Genomic DNA, 23,438 nt, shown 5'->3' with positions numbered 1-23,438 from the left:
TTACAGATTTTAATGAGTTCTGAACTATTGTAGTGCGTTAAATGTTCTCTCATCAGGAACTGAATTCTAGACCTCTTGCAAGAAAGGTACGCGCGATACCCACTAGACAAGCGAGATGAGTAACAATGTGGGAAGAGATACAAGAATATCACATTATTATATTTCGGAAAATGACAAGTGCTAGTCGTCAAGGCAGCCTGAATCATGAACAAAAAAGCAACTTTTCATATTCGTTCAAAAAAAAAAAAGAAAAAAAAGAAAAAGAAAAAGAAAAAAGTCCTCCCTCCACCTTAAAAACAGAAAGAAGAATAAAGAAAAAGCCTGCTTACGGCGACATTTCGTTGTTTGTAGGATAAGAATAATATAAGCAAAACTTGCGCAATTTCATTTTCCTTCTTCTTCTTCTTTTTAAAATAGAAAACAGAAGGAAAATATTTTGATCATGAAGTAGTATTAACTGGAGATAACTAATGAACTATTTATTTTTTCTTTGTTATTGAAGTGTTCAATCTTTCAGACCCACGCACTGCTCTGGCATCTAGTGTAAGAAAATCCATGACGTTGAAATTCATTGCAATTCTGGAATCTCTTCGAAATAATAACCGTAGGTTTACCAGAAAGGACATGTAGCAGGGCACTATATGCAAATTATCTAAACGATCTTATTGATTTTTCGTAGTATTTGGTATCAACGATTGCTTTCCAAAATCGCCTTCCACGCCACGACTGGGGATTACCGATAGGAAAGAGGGAAGCACTAATTTGTTATGTGCATTGGATATGTTGTCGAGTGAGGATAGTTCTGTCGTTGTTGGTCTAGTACTTGTTCGACGCTCTTCCAGGAGCCGAACGTTGTTCTAGGAATTTTTACTTTCTGTGTATATTAAGTTGGAGGTAATGTAGCTAGAATGGAAGAAAGTAGAAACGCTTTCAAAGTCTTGACTGGAAGACCAATTGGAAAACGACCATTAGGAAGACCTAGGCGCAGATGGGAGGACAATATTAAGATGGATCTCGCAGAGATTGGAATACAAAGTAGAAACTGGATGCAGTTAGTTAAGGATAGAAGTCAGTGGAGAGCTTTTGTGAATGCGGCATTAAACCTCCGGGTTCCATAGGCCATAGAGTTAGTTAGTTAGTGTATATTAAGGAGAGAACAACTAGGTTTGAGGTTAATACGAATTTCTGTCTGTGTTCTCATTTTTGTTTCTCGATATTTCAATGTCTCCGTACAAACCTCGTGTCGTTTCATATAGCCGCTTCCTGCGTTTAAATATTTTTGTTTATTTTTATAAGTTTCGCTCCATTTTCGGCACCGAGACCTAGAATTTAAGATGTAATCCGCATCACTGTAATTCATTCAATGCTTCGGTGGGAAGCGATCCCGGGACCTCGTGTACCAAAGGCGCGTGCGTTAGACAGTAGACCAGCGTGGAGAGGTTTTGCAGGGAGGTATTTCTGTTGTTAGCGTTTTTTTTTATGTTGTGGCTAAGTTCACTGTGTGTTATGTAAATATCTCCATGTGTTGAATTGATTATATTTAATGTTAATTGCAGAAGTTGTTGAGATACAGAAGTTAGTCGCCTTCGAGAAGTATGCTCTAATTAAATTGTCTGAAATCCATTATTTAGTTAGAACAGTTAATTACATACATTTCTAGGACGATGTTTATGACATTCTATGGTAGTTGTTAAATTAAATTGCTAGACTCCGAAATTTTCTTTGTGCCGAGTTGAATGACTTTTTATCCAGCTTTGTTACGCACCAAGAGAAGTTTTCTCATGTTTAACTTCAATATTCCTTGTTATATCTAGTTACTTGCAGATTGATGACAAATACAAGTGAATTATAGTAAAATAATTGGTGAAATGGAAGTACTAGGAGAGGACAGGGAACGGAAAAAAACCCAACATTTTCTCTGAGTACTTATCGTCAATTTATCCTAGGACTCAAGAAAATTTAGGTTATTCTTGCATCTGCTACTTACCAGACAAAGTGATGCTTGGTAAAGTATGAGTGTTGTGACTAAGTGAATTTAGTCTTCAGATGGATGGATCATACACTTTCAGAGTTTGCTACAAGTATTTACATAGACGCGATATCGTTTGTTTTCGTATATACCCCTACTTATCTTTCCATTAAATTCTTGTTGGGTTTGTACATTTTCTTTCCGTGCAACCAAAAAGTTTTTAGCGCATGTTCTGTTCTAATAATCTGTACGTATCACATTACCAGACTGCAGGAAACTGGGCGGCTATATGTGTACTGTGTTGGTTAATAAGATTTAAAGATTTTATTTTTATGCTGAAAAGTAATGAAAGTAAATATTCGCAACGTCTTAATCAATCATTAAAATTTTCAATGTTTGCCCAATAGAAAATGTTTCTAACATTCATCACTTTAAGGAAACAAGTACAGATTGAAAACTGAAATTTGAGCAGTTGTTATATGAAAGAAACCTAGCTTAAAGTAGGTACTAACCATGTTTCAAAATTCATTTAAAAAAGTTGAGCCGTTTTCCAGTGATGTGATCACAAAAATTACACAACCTCGATTTTAATATGGCGGAGACAATTACAGAAATTGTTCGCCTCCCTCCTTAAGGCCGGGATTTTGGAAACATTGTGACATGGAAACATTATGTTCGCTTATTTCTAGTTTCATCATCCTAACTTGAAGGCCTCGTGAGATTCTGTATTAGATGCTAAAAGTTTGATCCCCTATATCATCCTTAGGATATACCTTCAGGCAAAGTGAGATGATAAAATCCTAGCTCAAGGTAGTTATTAGTTACGTTACAAAACTCATTTTAAGATATTCAGCCGTTTCCGCGTGATGTGATCACAAACAATGTATCTTCAATGTAACTTTCATGTGGTGAAAAAATAAAAAATGCTCCCTTAAAACGAGAATTTTTAAAAACGCTGGGACAAGTTTCCGTTTATTTTTAATGGGAAATTTGCATACTGAGTTTAATCTTCCCAACTTGATAGGCTCGTGAGGTTATCAATTTTTCGCATAAATCACGACTCCCGCTCACGCTTTAGGATGTGTAATCAAAGTAACATGATAACATCTCAGTTGAGGTAGTTGATTTAAAAAGTAATCGTCAAAATTTACAATTCAGACAAATATCCATTCGTACAATACTAGAAGCAATAAACTCATCAATGCCCCATATCAACGACTGTCCAAATCGTTGAATAGTTACTAGACGTTAGAAATAAAACTGCATAACAAATTGCCTGCGACACTAACAAATGAACATCATAGGTCTAGATAGATTTACAAGTAAGTTGTGCGATTGGTTAGTTGCAACTCCCTTTTATTCTCTACTGGAGTATTTTAAATGTTCTATAGAAATGTAATCTATTTCCTAATTTAGTGTTGAGTAGGGATGTCCAATTCCAGAATTTTTATTTTTCGGAATCCGGAAAGTAAAATCGGAAAAATTCTGGAATTCGAAAAAATTCGGATTTCGGAAAAATCCAATTTTGGAAAATTCCGGATTTCGTAAAAAGACCGGAATTTAGAAAATTCCGGATTTTTTCCTAATTCCGGAATTTTCTAAATTCCAATTTTTTGGAATTCCGGAAAGTGAAATTTCCCATTCCGGAAAATTTTGGCCACCCCTAGTGTTGAGCTATTAGTATTTAATTTTTGCATATGGTTATTGTTATTCATTTTATTATGTCATTTCATCATTTAGTTATAGATTATTATTCATTTATATTTAGGTACCAATATTATATCACATTTTGGCGTTATCTATTCCTATGCATAGCTTAACGACAATAAAATTCTTCTTCATTATTATTATTATTATTATTATTATTATTATTATTATTATTATTATTATTATTATTATTATTATTATTATTATTATTATTATTATTATTATCCAAAAATCATTTCAATCGGTTCAGTCATTTCCCGTGAATCGATTATAAACAAGATCAGTTTCATCTTTTATATTAGGTTACGAATGTAGTTTCCTTCAACGCCCCTCCAGTGGGTGACCTCTACGGTTGGAAACCACTATTCTAAGAAATCCTGCAGATTCATTTTCCAACTAGAGGACGTTCCATTGGCGAGTTAGCTATGAAGCCTGAAAAAGATCTTGATGTCATTGTAACGGAGAGGAATGAAAGCCCACGTAACTATGTATTTGCTTTCTATCAAGAAATTCCTTTCTATTGTTTTTTGTTGATCCTTGTGGTTGACGATTTTCGTGGTTTATGTGGTATTATGATCTCTGCATCTAATTTGGTAGTAGCGGCTTACAAATAAACGAAAAGTTTGCACCAGACATAACCAGATTGTTGAACATGAATAACAGTCACGAAGTGAATCGATTAAAAAAATGTGAATGGACAACTAAAAATTGTACGTTTTACTTTAGAAGACGTTTCTTCAAATAAAAAATTTGTTTATTTTCCTTTCCCTTTGTCAGATGCACACTAAATACTTTACGATAAACTGATTGAAGTATTAAGCACATTACAAATTTATAATTTCTTTGGTAGATTTTTTTGTTTATGTCTTTATGCAATGCCAAGTTACGAAGGACAGGCTCTACTATTATAATTACGTGGGGTTCGAACCACATTTGCATTTGAATCCGATCTAGTTAATTGATGTACAGACCATTATGTAAGGTTATCACCCAAGTAATAGACACGTGTCCATCACATTTTCTTCCTTCGAAGAGAGTTAGATAACAAAACCACGAAAGTTGTACTTTCTTTTCTTTCTTTATTTATTTGCAGCAACGAGTACATAATACACTATAATCTTGTAACCAAGGCAGGAGCGTCATTTCAGATTTTGCTTGGGGGGGGGCAAGACCCTTGATTTAAGTAAAATTTCTCGTTTTTCACTGATTTACCATTATTATTTTGATAAAGTCTATATTAATCTCAAACTCAGGGGGGCAATTGCCCCTCCCTGCCCCCCTAAATGACGCCCCTGAACCAAGGGCGCTCATGTTGTGGTTTCCAGAGGAGGGCAAGTATAAGCAACATTTGAAATATAGTTTCAAATTTTGCGGTAACCAGTGTTCGAAGTGGAAAAAAAGCAGAGGCGGTATGTTTTATTATAATTTTGACTCAACATAACGGCTATTTAAATATTGTTTTGATCACTGAAAAACCAGAGACGGTATGTCTTCATTGCCAAAAAACCAGAGGCGGTATGGCATACCACCGCATAACATCTCACTTCGACCACTGGCGGTAACTATTCTAAAAATTCTATTGGGTTTTCGATCTTCCGAAGTACAATTTCCTTTAGGGAGGCAAGCGCCCCACCTTGCCTCCCCCCTGATGGGCGCCCTCGCTTGTAACCGAATCCCGATTAACGACTTTCCAGGTTAACTAAATATGTAACAAAAAGCCTTTCCCAAAGAATTACCAAAACAAAATATGTTTTAAAAAGGCTGAATTAAACTTCATTATTTTAATAATATGACTTAAGTTTAACAACGCTGAGTTCTAATGCTCATCTTTGAAGGCATCATATGATGCCAATAACGTCTTTTTAAGTTGAAATATCAAATAGGACAGTTACTTCGAGGCTCATACATTGCTCTTAAAAAGGCAAATTAATGCTGTTATAATATGTTCGAGCACAAGTTCCAAAATTTCTAATTCGAAAACATAGCAGTGGCTCAGTAGTAGAGCCCTCACCTTGTATGCGTGAAGCCTCTGGTTGGATCCTAGATCATACCAAGTAGACTATATGGTGGACAAACACCGCATGAGCAGGTTGTTCCGAATCCTCCACTTTCTTCATTCCACTATTTCATTTATTATCATCACCGTCTCCCGTAGCCTCAGTGCCAGAAGCGGATCTAGAAGGTGAAAACTTGGATGGGGGGAGAGGGGGCAGGCAGAATCCAAACTATGGTAGGCATATCATGAGTTTACAATAAACTTTCCAAATATATAAATAATAGCTTAAATTATTTTTGTGTCCCGAAAAACTAGATCCGCCACTCTCGGTGTATTATCGCAGAATGCTAAACGTTAAGAATATTTTTACTAAAAAAGGTGTAAGAAATGAATTGTTGAAGTTTAGCGTCCCTTTTCAGAACCAAGGCTATATGATACGTGGACTTACAGTAAAGGTGGATCTTAACTACCGCAATGGGCTGGAATTATAATGTTCTTCTACCGGGAATTGAACCCAGAGCCATGAACACGCATAGTCACTAGACCAGTGGGGATGCCAAATAAATGAATTGTTACAAATCTAGGATACAACGAAATCCAATAATCAGGACCACTATTATTCGAAATACTTACTATCCACATTGACGTCACGATGAGTAAGCTCTTTTCTTAGTAGAGAAGATCTTTTTTGACTGGGCCAACTGTGATAACAAAGAATATAGTAAGCAGATAACGGTGGGGAAATTGGCGTATCCTAGACAACAGGCGCAATTTTCTAACAAGATTTAACACTTTCCAGAAGGATTACTGCTCCCTGGCAGAATTAACACTATTTTGAAAAATATATGAGATGGCACAAGTATTTAAAACAAATCTTTATCAAACAAGTGGCTTACTAGAATATTTTAAGACTGTTCTTAATACAAATTTTGCCACAATTTATGTATATACAGGGTGTTTCAAAACAACACCGACAACGTTTGGGAGGTGATTCCTGGCACCGAGATAAGACAAACAAGTATAAACCAATCTGGGTGCATAAATGCTTCTTTTTGGAATTATGGCTGCCGATGAAATGAAAAAATAAATTTTAAAAGTCCATAGCTCCAGTACTATGAGATCTACAGCAGTCGGGTCAAGACTTTATTTGAGAACCAGTAGGCATCCTTCCAAATATCTATGTTTCAGAAACCAAATTTTCAAAAACCGTGTCGTTATTGTTCTATACAACATTTTAGGGGCTGTTTTGAGCCCATAAGATTAACATTGTTGCAGGCCGAAACTACGGTTTTAGGCAACCAGTAAAGAAGTTACGTATGGAGGGTTGACGGACGTTGCAGGGTACTTTGCTCAAATCTGAATGTCAAAACCTATTGCATGCTGGCAACTTCAAAGGTCTCAAGAGATGTAATGAGGCGTACTCGGGCGGATATACATTTATTAGAAAAGAAAGTTCTACTTCATATAGCATTACCTCTACAAATTTGCTACAAACTCACTCCAGCTACTACACATAGCAATTTACTTACTTTGTGAGTTTCCTATCCTTTCCTTGTGTGAGTAAGGAAACATGCATAGTGGGAAGGAGATTCATGGTCATAACAGAACGATGCGCTGAGTGAACAGCGCAGGTTCAGCTAGTATATACATGGTGTTTCAGAACAACACCGACAACGTTTGGGAGATGATTCCTGACGCCAAGATAAAATAAAAAGTATAGACCAATCTAGGTGCACAAATGCTCCCTTTCGGAGTTACAGGCTGCCGAAATCATAAAAAATGAACTTTAAAGGTCCATAGCTCCAAAATTATGGGACCTACCATAGTCGGCTCAAATCTTCACTTAGGAACTAATATGTGCGCTATCCAAAAATACATGTTTCAGAATACTGAGGTACTCACGCAACAATTTTTATAGAGGGAGTTTGGCTACGGGTATATAACTTGCAATACTCACCAACTACCTCTATAAAAAATGTTGGGATACGCCGACAACGTTTGGGAGGTGATTCCTGACACCAAGATAAGACAAAAAGTATAGACCAGCCTGGATGCACAAATGCTTCCTTTCAGAGTTATAGGCTGCCGAAAACATGAAAAACTGAACTTCAAAGGTACATAGCTCCAAAATTATGGGACCTACTGTAGTCGGGTCAAGACTTCACCTAGTAACTAATATGTGCCCTACCCAAATATCCAAATTTCAGAATCTTGCGGTTCTTCCGCATCAATTTTTATAGAGTTAGTTGACGAGTACTTGAAATTATATTCCCGGAGCCCCTTTATGAAAATTGTTCCGGAAGCACCGCAGGATTCTGAAGCTTGGATATTTGGGTAGGGCACATATTAGTTACTAGGTGAAGTCTTGACCCGACTACAGTAGGTCCCATAGTTTTGGAGCTATGTACCTTTAAAGTTCAGTTTTTCATGTTTTCGGCAGCCTATAACTCTGAAAGAAAGCATTTGTGCGCCCAGGCTGGTCTATACTTTTTATCTTATTTTGGTGTCAGGAATAGCTTAAAATATATAAAACGATAATCATGCCTGTTGTTCTGTATGGTTACGAAACATGGTCGCTTACTCTGAGGGAAGAACATGGACTGAAAGTATTTGAGAACAAGATCCTGAGACGAATATTCGGACCCAAGAGGAACGGGAATGGGGAATGGCGGAAACTTCATAACGAGGAACTACATAATTTATACGGTTTACCAAACATTGTTAGGGTCATCAAGTATAGGAGGCTTAGGTGGGCAGGTCATGTAGCTAGGATGGAAGAAAGTAGAAACGCTTTCAAAGTCTTGACTGGAAGACCAATCGGAAAATGACTATTAGGAAGACCTAGGCGCAGATGGGAGGACAATATTAAGATGGATCTCGCAGAGATTGGAATACAAAGTAGAAACTGGATCCAATTGGCTAAGGATAGAAGTCAGTGGAGAGCTTTTGTGAACGCGGCATTGAACCTCCGGGTTCGATAGGCCATAGAGTTAGTTAGTTTTCTTGGTGTCAGGAATCACCTCCTAAACGTTGTCGGTGTTGTTTTGAAACACCATCTCTCTCTCTCTCTCTCTCTCTCTCTATATATATATATATATATATATATATATATATATATATATATATATATATATATATACAGGCGCAAATCCAAAGGGAGTGCTATAGGAGCTATAGCCCCCCTTGACACTCACGTATACACTGGATAAAATGGGCTTCAAATCCTACTATCTTTACACTGGATGAAGCGGCAAACTATGGTTTAGCCCCTCCCTTGATCATATCCTGGATCCGCGCGCGCGCGAGAGAGAGTAGGTGGATATGAATAGGTATATATATATATATATATATATATATATATATATATATATATATATATATATATATATATATATATATATATATATATATATATATATATATATATATATATAACTCTCTTAGAAAGCAAACTATACAAGGTAGACAAAAGCAAAGTTTTTACTGGATATCACAAGTGACAAGTAGCAACCTACACAGCATCTTAATATTGCAAGATGTGAAGAAATTAGGTAGCACTGCGAATATCTTGGAAACGAAATATTCGAGATAGATTGTTGTCAAAAAGTATTGGAAAGACTTTAATCCAGCAATGAATCAACCATTATTGATAAACATAAGTACCCGTTTCAAATATAAATAACCCTCACTACGACATCTATGTGATCCCAGTTCTCATTCTTGATACCTGAGCAATTGAATTGAATTGAAATGAAATCTTTATGTTTTACGCCCCACGCTTATGCCGGTTAGGCTAAAGGAGACGATGATGATGAGAGATCAGTGAAATGGTGGAATGAAGAAAGTGGGAGGAAACGGGAGAACCCCGAGAAAACCCACGAGCACGGTGTTTGTCTACCACAAAGTTCACTTGGCGGGAGCTGGAATCGAACCCGGGACCCCAAGCACCAGAGGTGAACGCTCTACCTGAGCAATTGAGATTAAGAAATAAACGCTTATACTGTGATCTGCGAGATCGTATATTTAACCTGTAACTGTAAAAATTTCTAGAAAGAAAGATAGTTAAACTAAAATTTACTGTTCCTCGAAATATTTTAACAACTGGTTCTAGCGAACCGGTGTGAACCGACTGAATAACACCACTATCTCCCACATGTAGAAGAATATTAAGGGAAAACTAACCATGAGAAAGGAAGTTGATCAGTCAGATGAACTAAGTTTCTATTTTTTCCCGAGGGTTATAATCCTACTTGAGTTATAGTGAAAGAATGTACGCGGTGACAAAATGGAACAGAGAAACAATAACAATGTATGCAGTGCAAGGCCGGTTAATGAGCTATTGAATAGAGAATATCCCTAGTGGTTATATGGTTCGCATACGAAAGTCCGTGGGTCAATTCCCTACGGGAGCTCATGTGGTTCGGATCTCACATTAAACTGAAGGTCTATGTCTCATATGCAGTGTTATTTCCGGCTATACTTCCTCAGAGTAGACTTACTGTTCCTATTTTCTCCGGAGCAAAGATAAATTATAAATACATATATTTTGTGTAAGCTCACATCCTCACATCCTTTAGGAACTAAGTAGTATCCCAGTGCAGCTCCTGGCTTTTTGATTTTTCTCCCTCTTCCGGATGTTTTTCTTTTTAAAAGAAAGCCTGCTCATATAGCCTCAGTGTTGAAAGAGACGCTAAACTCGAATTCAATCAAACAAGTATAGCAGGGCAGCTTTTTAGCTGGGCATAAAGAAGGAAGCAGCCAGTATCTCTGTCTTCAAACTATCATCGAGCAATTGTGCAGAATGATGGAAAGGAATATTCAGAACACGAATTACAAATTAACTCTGTCTGATAAGGCTACAAGGTCATTGTGTAATTAAGTTTAAAAAACAAAATTAAACTTGTCTCTGTACTGTATTTGTTGATTATTATTATTATTATTATTATTATTATTATTATTATTATTATTATTATTATTATTATTATTATTATTATTATTATTATTATTATTATTATTATTATTATTTGTATTTGCCGTTGTATACCTAGGTAAATAAAACGATCAGAGAAAAGAGAGTGTGAAAACATCCCTAGAAAACACCTCTGAATTAGACGAAAATATGAATAATTACTTCTAGTATTGTCAACATTGAAGGTTCCCTAATACTTAAGAAGTAACCAAGTTACACGCTAGTGATGAGCCATTCTATTGTACAATCCACAGTTGACCCCTCACAGCATCACAGAAAACACTTCTATATATCAAATATATTGCTTTGAGTTTTTGTGTTTTACGTCCTTACGTAACTATGCAATACTAAGTCTATGAGGAAGAGGCATACTATTGACACGGGCCCCGCACCTCGACAGGGGCTTAAAGCCAGAGCAATTGGTATATGCCGTTCCCCACCACACTATTTCGCCTCCAACAGAGCTAGATTTGAGGATCGCGCCACCAGTTCTTGCTAACATAGGTTGCATGCTCACATAGGTGACACACCATGTACCGCAGTTGTCCATCATAATAAGTATATTTAAATTTGTTATCTTACCTTTAATTCCACCATGGTCACTATATTATTATGTTAATAATGCCGTTCACGTAAGATTAACAGTACTGAACATAAGAAAGTGTGTTCTGTTGTTGATGGTATGGGCAGTGGGTTAACATAACACTATTGCTTATATATATAGATTCCATTCCTTTCGCCTTTTCGCCAAAGGCTCTATTTTTTTCTTCGTTTCAGAGAGATACATTCTCCTCTCCTTTTCCACCTTTCTGCTTCTTTTCTGTCAAAAAAAAAAAAAAAAAGGTCTGGAAGCCCTAACATATATGTTATTTTTTCTCTTCTACAGGCAATAGTGGATTGGTTCACTGTGCATGGGTGTGGCTCTCTGTTTTAGAAGATGCAGTTCTGTTTCCTGTATGCTCTTTCGCAGGCAATCTCACTTTCACTGTTTTCGCACGGATCGTAATTATTATTCAACAATAATCCACGACGGAAAAGGGAGTGTCAGAGTTGCCACCTTCCTTCGTTGTGATAAAACTAACAACAAATATTCGGTAGTCTGCATTGACACTTTAAATCATCGTAAGGTCAAATAAAATATTGTCATTCGGAGCGAATGGCCTGGTAAGTTTTAATAAGTGATCTTGAATAAGCAGGTTATTCTGAGATATTTTGAACTAGAAAAACAAAAGTCTGGTATTTAACTGCGGACAATATTTGCTCTTCCTCTTCTCTCCAAACCCTCATACATAATGAATTTATATGAGTAAATGTGATGTTGGTATATTCTGTGTATCGAAACAACTGATGTACGAGTATTAAATCTCGAATCTTTATATTCAACAGTTAAAAAGAGACAAGTAATACCAGATGAACTTCTCTCATCTTTGAGGACGAATTTAATATATTGGTGCTTATGAACTCTGTACGAATATTTTGTCTATTAAAAAGCTTCGTTTTCGCTCCATCTATTTTTCTGAGCGGGATTTCCAAATTTGTTTAAAGTGAATGATATTGCGCTGGTAGCAGAGACAACTTGTAAACCGCTTGCTGTAAGCTTGAATTGCAAGTCGGCCAAGCTTGCATCCAGCTTGATTGGAAAACGTGCAAGCATACCGCAAGCTGGATTCCAGTAACGAAGTTACATGGAGGCAACCTTGCATTCAGTTTTCCATTCAAGCTTGACAAGCGTTTTACAAGTCAAGTCAAGTCAATAGCCAACCAACGATCAGTGATGCTATGACTCTCTCGAAGGGTCTAAAGCATCGCTTGCAAGTACAACAAAGGGAGATTGTATGAAAGCATCCGTTTCAAGTGCAAGCGTAGAAACCCAAAAGTCGAGCACGCGCCAACTGGCTGAAAGCCTTCTTGCTACTAGGGTGGTATTCTGAATACCAAAAAGACACCATATAAAAATTATTTCTTTCGTTGTCAAGAAATATTAGATTAATGCGACTATAATGTCAGCTTTGACGTATGGTGGGAACTCACAACACAAAGATGGACTAACGTCACAAACTCTGTACGAGTCCTTCAAGTAGGATGGTGTACGCAGATAGCGAGGAGGGGGTATGTGATTGAACAGTCAGCGTGAAAGTGCATCATAAACACACAATTGGGATTGACTTCTCTTTATGAATTCAAACTGGAACATTCTGCACTGCGAGCAAAAGTAAATAAATAAAAAAATAAAACAAAATAAATATAAAAATAAATAAAAATAAAAGCAAATAAATAAAATTTAATAGAAACATAATCTAGGAATGGTTCAGGAATGGCAAATTAAGGTATCATTTACCATTGATTTGCAAATTTCGGTTTGGTGATACAACGTTGCAAAATGTACCCCAATGGGTACCGATCAATGATTTTCTGATTAGCTCCTCAGGAATACCGTGAAAAACCCTCAGAAAAGTGATAGGTATGTCTAATGTCGAAAGACGACTGTAGCTCAGCAGCTCCACGCAATTGTTAAGGTGAAAAACTCGTACTCAGGAGTGCCACATGAGTTGGGATACCAACCGACAAAAATTTCCATCTGGAAGCGTGAAGTTCTTTGAGTGTAAGGAATATGTCAAATTGTCACAGATGAAAAATTAAATTTGCTATAAACTATTGTAAAGGGTCAGGATAATGCTTGGCTTGTAAATAACGTCCAGGATGGTTTTCAAAACCATGTCTCCACCCCACAGAATGTATTGTTGTTGGTATAGTGGTCTTTGATAGAAATGATTCATTATGTCTTTCACAAGCGAATAGAAAGCATCAATGCAGATCTTTAGAGTGCTGAACTCCATGAAATGTGTAATGCATCCCAAGCTTGTTCGCAAGTATCTAACAACAGTCAACAGACATGATATCCTCATACTGAACGACGATGCTCGCCCACATATCGCGAAAAGGCTCTTTATGAGTTGCAGTATGAAATCTTTCCTCATTCACTTTATTCGCCCAATATGTCTCCCACCGACTACTGCTTCTTCCGTCATCTCAAACCCTTCTGGGAAATTAAGACTTTCCCTGAAGATCCGACTGTGTACTGTGCGATTGAGGACTTGTTCGTTTTCGGATTTGATTTGAGTTGAGCATCTCTTTTAGCAACAAGGTTATTTGAGACATAGACCTAGAGCTTAAAGTGAGATCCGAACCACATAAGCTCCCGCCGGCAATCAAACCACATGAAAGATGCGTACGCTATCCACATAGCCACGAGGGAGATCGAAGACTTGTTCCCATCGAAGACTCCAGACGACTTTCACCATGGAATTCAATCGTTAGCTGAGCGATTGTAAAAGTGTGGTTACAGGCTTCGACTTCGCTATTGTAGGTGTCTATTTTGTCTTTGGAAATGAATCGCCTGAGGGAGGGCTAGATTTTATTTACAATTTAGCTAGAAGTTGAGGAGAAACAGATCGAGTTTAGGAGAGGTAAGGGTACAGAACATACAATTTGCTTATTAAGGATAATCGATGAAAGGTTTATAGTAAAAGGGAAAGAGGTACATATTGTACTTACTGATCTAGAAAAGGTTTTTGACCTCATGAGCTTGGAATTGTTGTTTGGAGTTTTGGATTGTAATGGAAAGATCGAAAACTCATAAGAAACCTACATATGAACCAACAAGTGAGCGTTAAAGTAGGGGAGGAAATGGCAGAGGAAAATACAGTTGGAAGAGGAGTTTGACAGGGATGTTGTCTCTCGCCAACATTAATATCTATCTAGAAGAGGTAGTGAAAGAGCCTACACAATGAAGACGGCATTTTGGTAGGGGTAAAATTATTAGTTGTATACGTCTTTCAGATGCATTGGCGCTTGTCTTCCTGCCCTGTACTATTGCGTACTGTTGCATAGACAGTAAAACACGTTTGAAACGACAATTTTTTTCGTGTTTTTTCTCGTGCTATATCTTTATGGTGGCGTATGTGTATGTGTTCATCCATCTTCCTACATGTAATATTTACATCTTAACCAACCTTCCATTTGCGTATTTCAGAATTTTTTTATTCGTTACCATTTTCAAGAAAAAATAGCTGCTATGACTTTTGCAATGACCCTCGGAATTCATCAAGATACATTGATACATTAACAACATGCACGAAAGGTACGCCTAAAAAAAAAAATCTACATCCCTAAGATATAAACTAGTCAAGTTTCATTGACGTACTATGACGTACGTAGTATGAAGATATAAAAGCTTTTAGAACCAAAGGCGAAAACTGTTTGTAGCAAATATGGCTTTTGAAAGAATTTGAATGTTTTCATATGAAAAGTATAGCTCGTAGCTTTAGGTGTAAGAAGGATTGCATAACCTACAATAAAATGCAACTAAGCATATGCTAATGCCAATCAAATGACAACACTTGACTGTAAATTATGTGCTTACTCACAGATTTAAAAAGGGTTAATGCCAAGTGAATCATATGAAAATACAATCTTTGTATCTAGAGATGCAAGGGCTTGAAAAATTAAGTTTTTCTACTTGTTTCTTTTTGGCATAGGAATGTTTTTACTTTTTTAAACATTTCAATCTAATAAAGAAATAACAGTAAGTTCAACCTTTCTTTTTCAGTATAACACAAAAAGCATTTAATCACTGTAGTCTGAATTTAAAAAAATGAAAAATAAAAGAAATTTTCTTTTTAAAAAGTAAAACAAATCGTACTTGAAAGTAAAAAAAATAATCTATATATTAAAATGCTAGGTTTATATGTTTGTCTCCAAAGAAAAGTTTATGTTTGTCCCCAATTCTTTCGACAACGAGATCTCGAAAACCACAAGTGCTAGAAACGTGCCGTTTACGCTGGTCGATTCCAAATTTTGTGTAGATTGTCCAGTTTTCATTCAAATGTTCAAAAACTATGTCGTTATTGTTCTATTCAACATTTTAGGGGCTGTTTTGAGTCCATAACATTAACATTGTTGCAGGCCGAAACTACGGTGCTAGGCAATCAGTAGAGCAGTTACGTATGGCGGTTGACGGACATTGTAGGCGCTTTGCTTAAATCTGAATGGCAAAACCTATTGCATGCTGACAACTTCAAAGGCAACAAGGAACGCAATGAGGCAGTACTCGGACGGATATGGATTTATACTCTGGCCTGGCGATTCTTTAGAGAAAACGAATCTAATAGGTTTACAATAGAATGTTGATCCTGAACTATCGTTAAACTCAGTGGATATTTTAAGACATTTTCACTAGGCGACATTGGAACTTAAGAACAGCTTGCCTCATGATATGAGGTATCAAATTAAAGGTCTTCGCAAGACCCCGTTATACGCTAACATTTTGTGTCACACATCGAAGTCGCATCACCTAGGAGTAACATGTGAACAGTAAATGTCATACTTAGTAACATACTTTCTGTAATATATATATATATAACAGCTCTGCTCTAAATGCATCAGAAGAGACAGGAAATATGGGGGATTTAAGCATTGCCAACTAAGTTTTAACTAACTCTATCAAAATCTTAATCTAAGGATGACCGACGATATAGTACCAAAGGTACCAAAAGTAATCACGATGACCCAAAACAAAGGCTGAAAGAGAAGTAATGATTATGAAATTCAAAGGTTTTATTTACCAAATAAAAAATTTCGAAGTAACATATATACAACACTGAGTTTTTTCTACATAGTATCCCTATTATTTTTTCATACTTTGATGGCATAACAAAATTTTGAGTTCTCTATTTGATACGCATGGCTTTGCATTTTCCGTAAGAAAAGATACAGTCTTTTGCATATAAAACAGATGTAACAAATATGAAACAGAATTAAAATGAGCAAATAAAGAAATAGATTCAGGAACTTGTAAAACATTATTATTTTATGAATTTAACACAGGTTCTGAACTTAAAGAAACTTATGAATTTATCTAATTTCTTTTATTCCTAGTAAACAGTAAACAAATACGTGTAACTTCGAGAACTTCTGTGCAGATATCAGAGCAACTTCACTTAGTAATTACAAACTGAGATTATGTTGACTAAAATTGGATATTAACGCTATATTTAATTTTCTGTATGCATGTTGATGCTTTTTGTTATTCTACACAATGTTATTAAAAATTTCCACACTAAAAGTGAGTTAGTGATCACCCACTTGGTGGGCAAAACATATTATACGTCAGCACTTCGCGCTCTAATGTGATTATAATCAACAGAGCGGAGGCTATAGAGAAAGAACATTAAAAATCACCGCTCCGATGTCATTTTACTAGCATCGCAGAGGCTGAATAACATTATCTGAACATCTTATTTTCAGATTACAACGATAGACTCTATTAGTGAAGAAGTCATCATTATAAATTTAATGACACTGAATCTAGTCAGCTAATTGTAGTGAGGCAGGCACGTAGCGAAGGGGTGGGTCCGGGGGATCCGGACCCCCCCCCCCGCTTCGAAACCATAAATAAAAAAATTAAGGAACGACGAAATAAAAAGGAACGAGAAAAATAAGAATCAGCGTTAATAATATAAAACTACAACAAACGATTGGTTTCTCTTTTTTATAAGGAGCTTTGTGTGGAGGAAACGAAAGAGGTTCACGTTTAAAATGGACATTATTGGAACGGAACATTCCGAATTCCATCTAACTCCATGTTAATCCTATGGACTACAAATGACAATCGATAAACCGGTTCGATCAGATAGACTCTCAGGTAGAACTTAAAAAATGCCCCCAATCACCAATAATATGAGCCTGAAACATAGATTCCGGTTGCACGTGTTAAAAAAAATCAATTTCGCAGCAACACTAATCCACTTTATAGGATGTCTTTACTGCCAATGAGATCTTATTGGTATCCTTGACGGCATTAAACGAAGATAAGAGGTAGAAGGAAGAAGACAGGACGAACCGAGTTCAAATGACCTCGGAAGACTAGCTATATATTTTTCAATATTTTTAAAATATTCTTTTACGGGAGATTTCTTTATAGTTTGTTATTAAAATACTAACATATCCTCATTTTATTGCCATAATAAACCAATATGGGTATGTTGCCAGTAAAATAGTTTAGATTGTTCGAGCTCCTGGTGTGTAACCACAATATTTCATGTTACTACCATCCCCATTACGAAATCCTGGCAAAATGAACTAATATATTTTGCCAGTAAAATAGTTTAGAACGATCCAGCCCCTGGTGTGATAACCACAGTGTTTCGTCACGGACCCCCCCTATTACGAAATCCTGGCTATGTGCCTGAGTGAGGTCATTGACTATATACTTGACGACATATAAAGAATACTCACAATAAAGTGCCTTAAAGCATTAATATCACATATAGAATCATAGCAACATATCAATGTAACAGTTACGTAAGAAACAGCAAACATATGTTTAACATCAGAATTCACAATAGCGCTTTTACAAACCCCTAAAAGCAAAATTTTTGAATTCTTTGCCTTTGGAAAATCACAATCAAAGTCTTAAAATTAAGAGCAATATCCATTCTTGAATTTAGAGCTTCCCTTGAATAACTCGACCGCATACTTGTTTTCAATATAGTATGAACTGATACTGCTCTCTTGAACCCAGCGCTATGTGGGTTCAAGCAAACATAAAACTGCCCCAATTTTGAAAATACAGAATACGGTCTGGACACCTTTAAATAGTGATATAATTTTGCCGTGAAATTACTCAAATTGAAATGAAGAGGAAATTATTCTGCAGCAAATAAAATTGTCAAAGAAGAAACTGCACTCTTTCCAGATATATTTTCAATTTGGACGCGTGCTGCTTGAACTACTTCATTCACGCTTCTTGCCTCGATGACTGCATTTATTGAATTCAGGGTGCCTTGTTGCTCATTATGAAGTCTTTCGGAAATAAATTCTTTGCAACTCAAAATCATTTCTCTACTTATTGAGGACTAGCATTTCTCAGTGAGGACAAGGGAGTTGACAGCATGTCTTTGGGAAAGAGCTTAGGAGGATGTGGGAGGGTGACTGCCAGTGTGCTTCTGCTTATAATTGAAATGAATAAGCTTTGGGTTTTAACTGTGAGGATTCTAGATAAATCACGTACATATTTCCAATACATGTATTCCTGTGTTGCATTCATGCGGCCCGAAATTCCGACTTTTTGTAAATGTAGTCCACTTTTATCGGTAATTGTACTATAACGTAACTCATTATAAATTACACAGGTTCTCAGTCATAATTATAGCTAAATTATATCACTTAAAAGTTTATGTTGCGTTTAGCTTTCCTGGCCTTTATTGTGGCACACACTTATTGAAATAAATACACACCTTCATGATTATGCGTATATCCTTTTTATGATGGTTCCTGAATTTTATATATATATATATATATATATATATATATATATATATATATATATATATATATATATATATATATATATATATATTTACAAAAACGTTGTTATGACAACCTAAAGACAAAAACTCATCACAAATCATCAGATTAGAATCAATTTTGATTCTCTTTCCTTTTTCGTATTTTCTTCTTCTTCTTCAAACTGGTTAGTGCATTTTTAAAATAATATATTGCCCGGAAGTCGAAATACAAGATGTCGTTGCATCATGTCGCCCGAACTATAGGACTTTCTTTTATTAGGTTTACAATTAAAAGAAAAGGATCCTGGACCCTTAAGTAATACATTTACTAATCATTCAAGTTTTCGAATGCACCTCGTATATATGAAAATTACAATTCATATAAATATATATCATATTTATTTTTATAACAATATTATATATATTTTAAATTTTATCATTGACTTCATTTATTTATACATTTCAACGACGATAAGGCACATTCGAAATTTGATTCACAATTTATTTAATTTTAAGTCCTTTTCGGATCCATTAACATTAAATGCTTGTTACAAGTTAATAATTGTTTACTTGGGCATAATGAAGAAGGTTTTGAAAAAGATGTATGCATGATATTCATATGGTTGTTCTTTGAATGAGAAAGGATCAAATATAGGATATAATCAAACAAAATATAAATTAAGATTGAAATATCGACAACATCCAGAACAAAATAGGATAATTAACTTCTTATCAAGAACACAAATGTACGAATTATTCCATTCATTGATTCATTAAATTATCTTCATAGAATTCAAATAAGGTGCAAATAACAAACAATATCATAACGGTATTTACAGTGAAATAAAGCAAAAATCAATTGAATACAGTTTTCTCGGACGCCGTAACTCTAGCTTAAGTTACATGACCAACAAATTCATTCAAGTTGCATTGAAAGTCACAAATCGGAATACAGTCTTGCACGTTACTTACTTCTACAGTTCTTTGTTTCTTATTTTGAGAATTTGAACCATCTATAGAATTTCTACGAAATTCATTTCGATGAAAATTATATCCAATGATTACATACATGCTTTCTAAGTGTAGTGCGATTGCTATTGTTGTTACGACTAGGATTAGGTTCGGTTACGCAATTACTATTACTGTTACTACTAAGGTTAGGTTCGGTTATCTTACCGGTAAAATTTGGTTCAGTTCTCATTTGTTTTACTGGTGGCGAAATGTGTCTCCTAACGGATCTGTACTTGTCCTTTACACGATATCCACGGTACTCTGTCCTACCACGGTTTTTGTTTCTTCTGTAATTAGGTTCGGTTACATTACTTGTAAGGTAAACGCGCCTAAATTCGACAGGTACCCGAATTCGACATACCTGTGCTTAAATGTTGTGAAATAAACATAAGATGTCATCCCTGCAATCGTGCATAGAAGTGGCAACATTATGGGAATGTCTCTCTCATGTCAAAAGCACGGTTACAGTAGATGAGTCATATGCATGGAGAAAAGAAGTACATTGTTGTGTGTGTGACACACTCTTCGACAAAAAAAAAAAAAAAAAATCTTAAGGAAAACATAAGACTACAAGTTATTTTCTTAAGATTTTTTATTAAAGTTAGGTTTGATTCAAGCAAATAGTAGTACTTTAATGTTGTAAAGGAGTTTCAATCAGTGCGTTTTGTGTTCTTCTGTGAGGACAAAGGTTGTGATGTAACATGAACGGGGGGTTGTCGAAAACACGAGCCTTTATTCGTAACGTGAACCGGATTTCGACAAGGTTGTCGAACTCATGCTCGGTAGTGCAAATATAATTTTAACTGAATATCTAAACGTACAAGTATGTTCAAAGTCTTTCATAAAGCTATTTGTTGCATAATTCTCCGATACTTGTAGTCTCAGTAAAAAAGTCCTTAACCTGTTGAAATCCGGTGCGTTTACCTTACACATGAATTTAACATTACTTTTCACATTGGTATCGCACTTTAATCTCACATGAACACTTCGAATTTGGTTTTGATTAAGGTTAGTTTGGTTCAGGATAGTACTGCATTGCACCATTGATGAATTTTCAAAATTTTGCAATGTCCTATCTAAAGAATTGAGATCAACACACCGCGTTTCATTCGGTGAAAGCACCATCTGATTATTCACTACTAACATTTTGGTCTTTTCATTGAGTGAACATTTCAACAAATTCAACTCAATCGGCCAATCACTACAAATATTGGCAGGAACACACATTTAGTACAGTGAAACCTGTCTATGTTGGCCACTATCGGTTCCATCGAAAAGTGGCCAACTTAGACAGGTGGCCAACTTACAGAAAATAAGTGTCATTTGTGTATTTTTAGAATAGGATTTCTAGTATTACTTAATTGTAAAATTTTAATAAGCAGTACCACGACAGCTACTTATAAATAATGTGTATAGAGTAATCATAACAATATAAGTACTAGAAAATATTACTATAGTATGCGAGAGCGCCGATTTCTCTGTAAATTTGGGGAAGGGGGGCATTCAGATGCAGAAGGTATATATATGAAGATTTTAAGACAAATTGCACTCAAATTATACCAAATATTGTATACTCATAAATAAAATAGGGGCCACATGAGCTTTGGGGGGCCCCCTCGGTCCCCCTTGGATCGGCGCTCTTGATAGTATGTTTATTATATATGCATACCTTTCTCTTCCTGAAAACTAGTCTGGTACATTAGATTATTCGGATTGAAAACACAATAACACAAACATCCATGAAATAGAAGTGTATGTACGCAGTTTATTGAAATTGATATTATAGCACACTGAGTTATTCAGATTGAAAACAAGAAAAGCTAAGTTATAAATTGAGAAATTCATATGCAATTTATATGACTTCTTTTCAGTTGTTACTGAATGGTGGTTCATTCTAGACATATTTGCTTTATTCTTTTTGGCAGATATACACATTCTAATATTGTAGTTAACTACCTCTTGTTAATGAGCTAAAAGTGTTTCCCTCGGAGCAAAAGATGTTTCGAGAAAATCTTGAGGGAATTCATATCTCAAAACCTCCGCTACCTTTTGACATGCAGTCAGGTGCCAATAAATGACAACTGAGCTTTAACTTTGAGAATTTTCCGGAATTACTAAAGCTTCCCACTGATGAAAGGAGCCGATATAGCTAATGGTTTTACCAAAACAGACAGGGTAAACAAACACGTACAACCATTTCCTGAATTCCTGTACGTGCTTTTTCTTATTCACATCTTCCTTCACCACCCTTTTATGAGGGTAGTGTTCTGGCCATTGACCTCCAAGAACAAATCGTGCAAATCTATGCTACTTTGTGTCCAGTCACAAATACAGAACATATGCCTCTCATATGGGAATTCGAAAGAGGTAAGAAAAATAAGAAAACTGTATTTTTCGTGGCCAAGATACGCAGGTAAATTTATCATTATCATCATAGGGTAAACATTGCTTCAGTGTGGCCAACTTCCAAGATAGACAGGTGGCCAACTTATAGAGTAGTAAGTAACGAATGTCTTATGGGAAAATGCAGGTTCAAGACGAACTAGGCCAAGATAAGCAGGTGGCCAACTTAGAGAGGTGGCCAAGTTGACAGGTTTCACTGTATCTGAATTTCACGAATACTGGAATTAACTTTCTTCCTGCTACATGAACCAATGTCGTGTACATATCATCAAACGGTTCTATTACCATTACTTCATTTCCGCGATTAATATTATGTTGAATATATCGTGAATACAAGCAGTCGATAAAATTCACTAGACGAAGATGACCATAACTTTTCGCATTAGTAAGGCAATCAAAAATATTCCAATGAAGAGAGAAATCGGGATAATCTGATCCAACCAATACCGCAGTATGTTTTTGCGAACATTCAGCAAAGTTTATCCATACATTTGAATCAATAATGTCATATTTCTTCTTTGATGTAAGTTTAGGATCTGTATTCTCTACAGTTTCTGTGAAAGGTTCAGGTTCACTTAATGCATTCATGCTACCCTATGACGAAATTTCTTTGGTATCTGATAGATCTTCCTGTAACTTCTTATTGTGATTGCTATGTTCAGAGATTAGTTCCGGCAACTTCCGTAGAATTTTGGTGTAAACCCTGCCTCAATTTTTGCCTCCATTGTTCGATCAGCTGAATCGTTTGTTTCTTTAGTTTCGATTGTTGTTCATACTGCCGTTTAATAAATTCTGCTAGGTCAGATAATGTGTTAATCTTCCTATTATCATTTGCTTCAGATGTACTTCCGATATCAGGAAGACTCATTTTGATATTTCTTTTAACAAAATCACTACGTAGCCTTATAGTCAATCTATTCTATTGACATTTATTATTTAGGAGATTGCCTACTTTACTGGGCGGAACCACCAAAATTATAAAACGTAACTCGTTATACACAGGTCCTCAGTCATAATTATAGCTAGATTATATTA

The 23,438-nt window shown here is 35.8% G+C and overlaps 1 protein-coding gene across 1 annotated transcript in view; it reads right to left on the bottom strand.

Annotated features, from left to right (window-relative positions):
• The window catches only part of LOC145684759 (uncharacterized), a 48,662-nt gene extending 37,342 nt beyond the window's left edge, over positions 1 to 11,320 (bottom strand). Inside the window, exon 1 of the mRNA XM_081757132.1 lies at positions 11,224 to 11,320. Within this exon, the coding sequence (XP_081613258.1) occupies positions 11,224 to 11,238 (15 nt within the window). The 5' untranslated portion in view covers positions 11,239 to 11,320. The remainder of the gene's footprint in view (positions 1 to 11,223) is intronic.
• Positions 11,321 to 23,438: the final 12,118 nt, after the last annotated feature.

The sequence above is a fragment of the Thermobia domestica genome, chromosome 5, assembly GCF_964235325.1.
Source record: "Thermobia domestica chromosome 5, izTheDome1.hap1.1, whole genome shotgun sequence".
NCBI classification, from domain to species: domain Eukaryota; kingdom Metazoa; phylum Arthropoda; class Insecta; order Zygentoma; family Lepismatidae; genus Thermobia; species Thermobia domestica.
The sequence above is the reverse complement of the archived record's forward strand: the minus strand, read 5'-3'. Positions and strand labels throughout refer to the sequence as shown.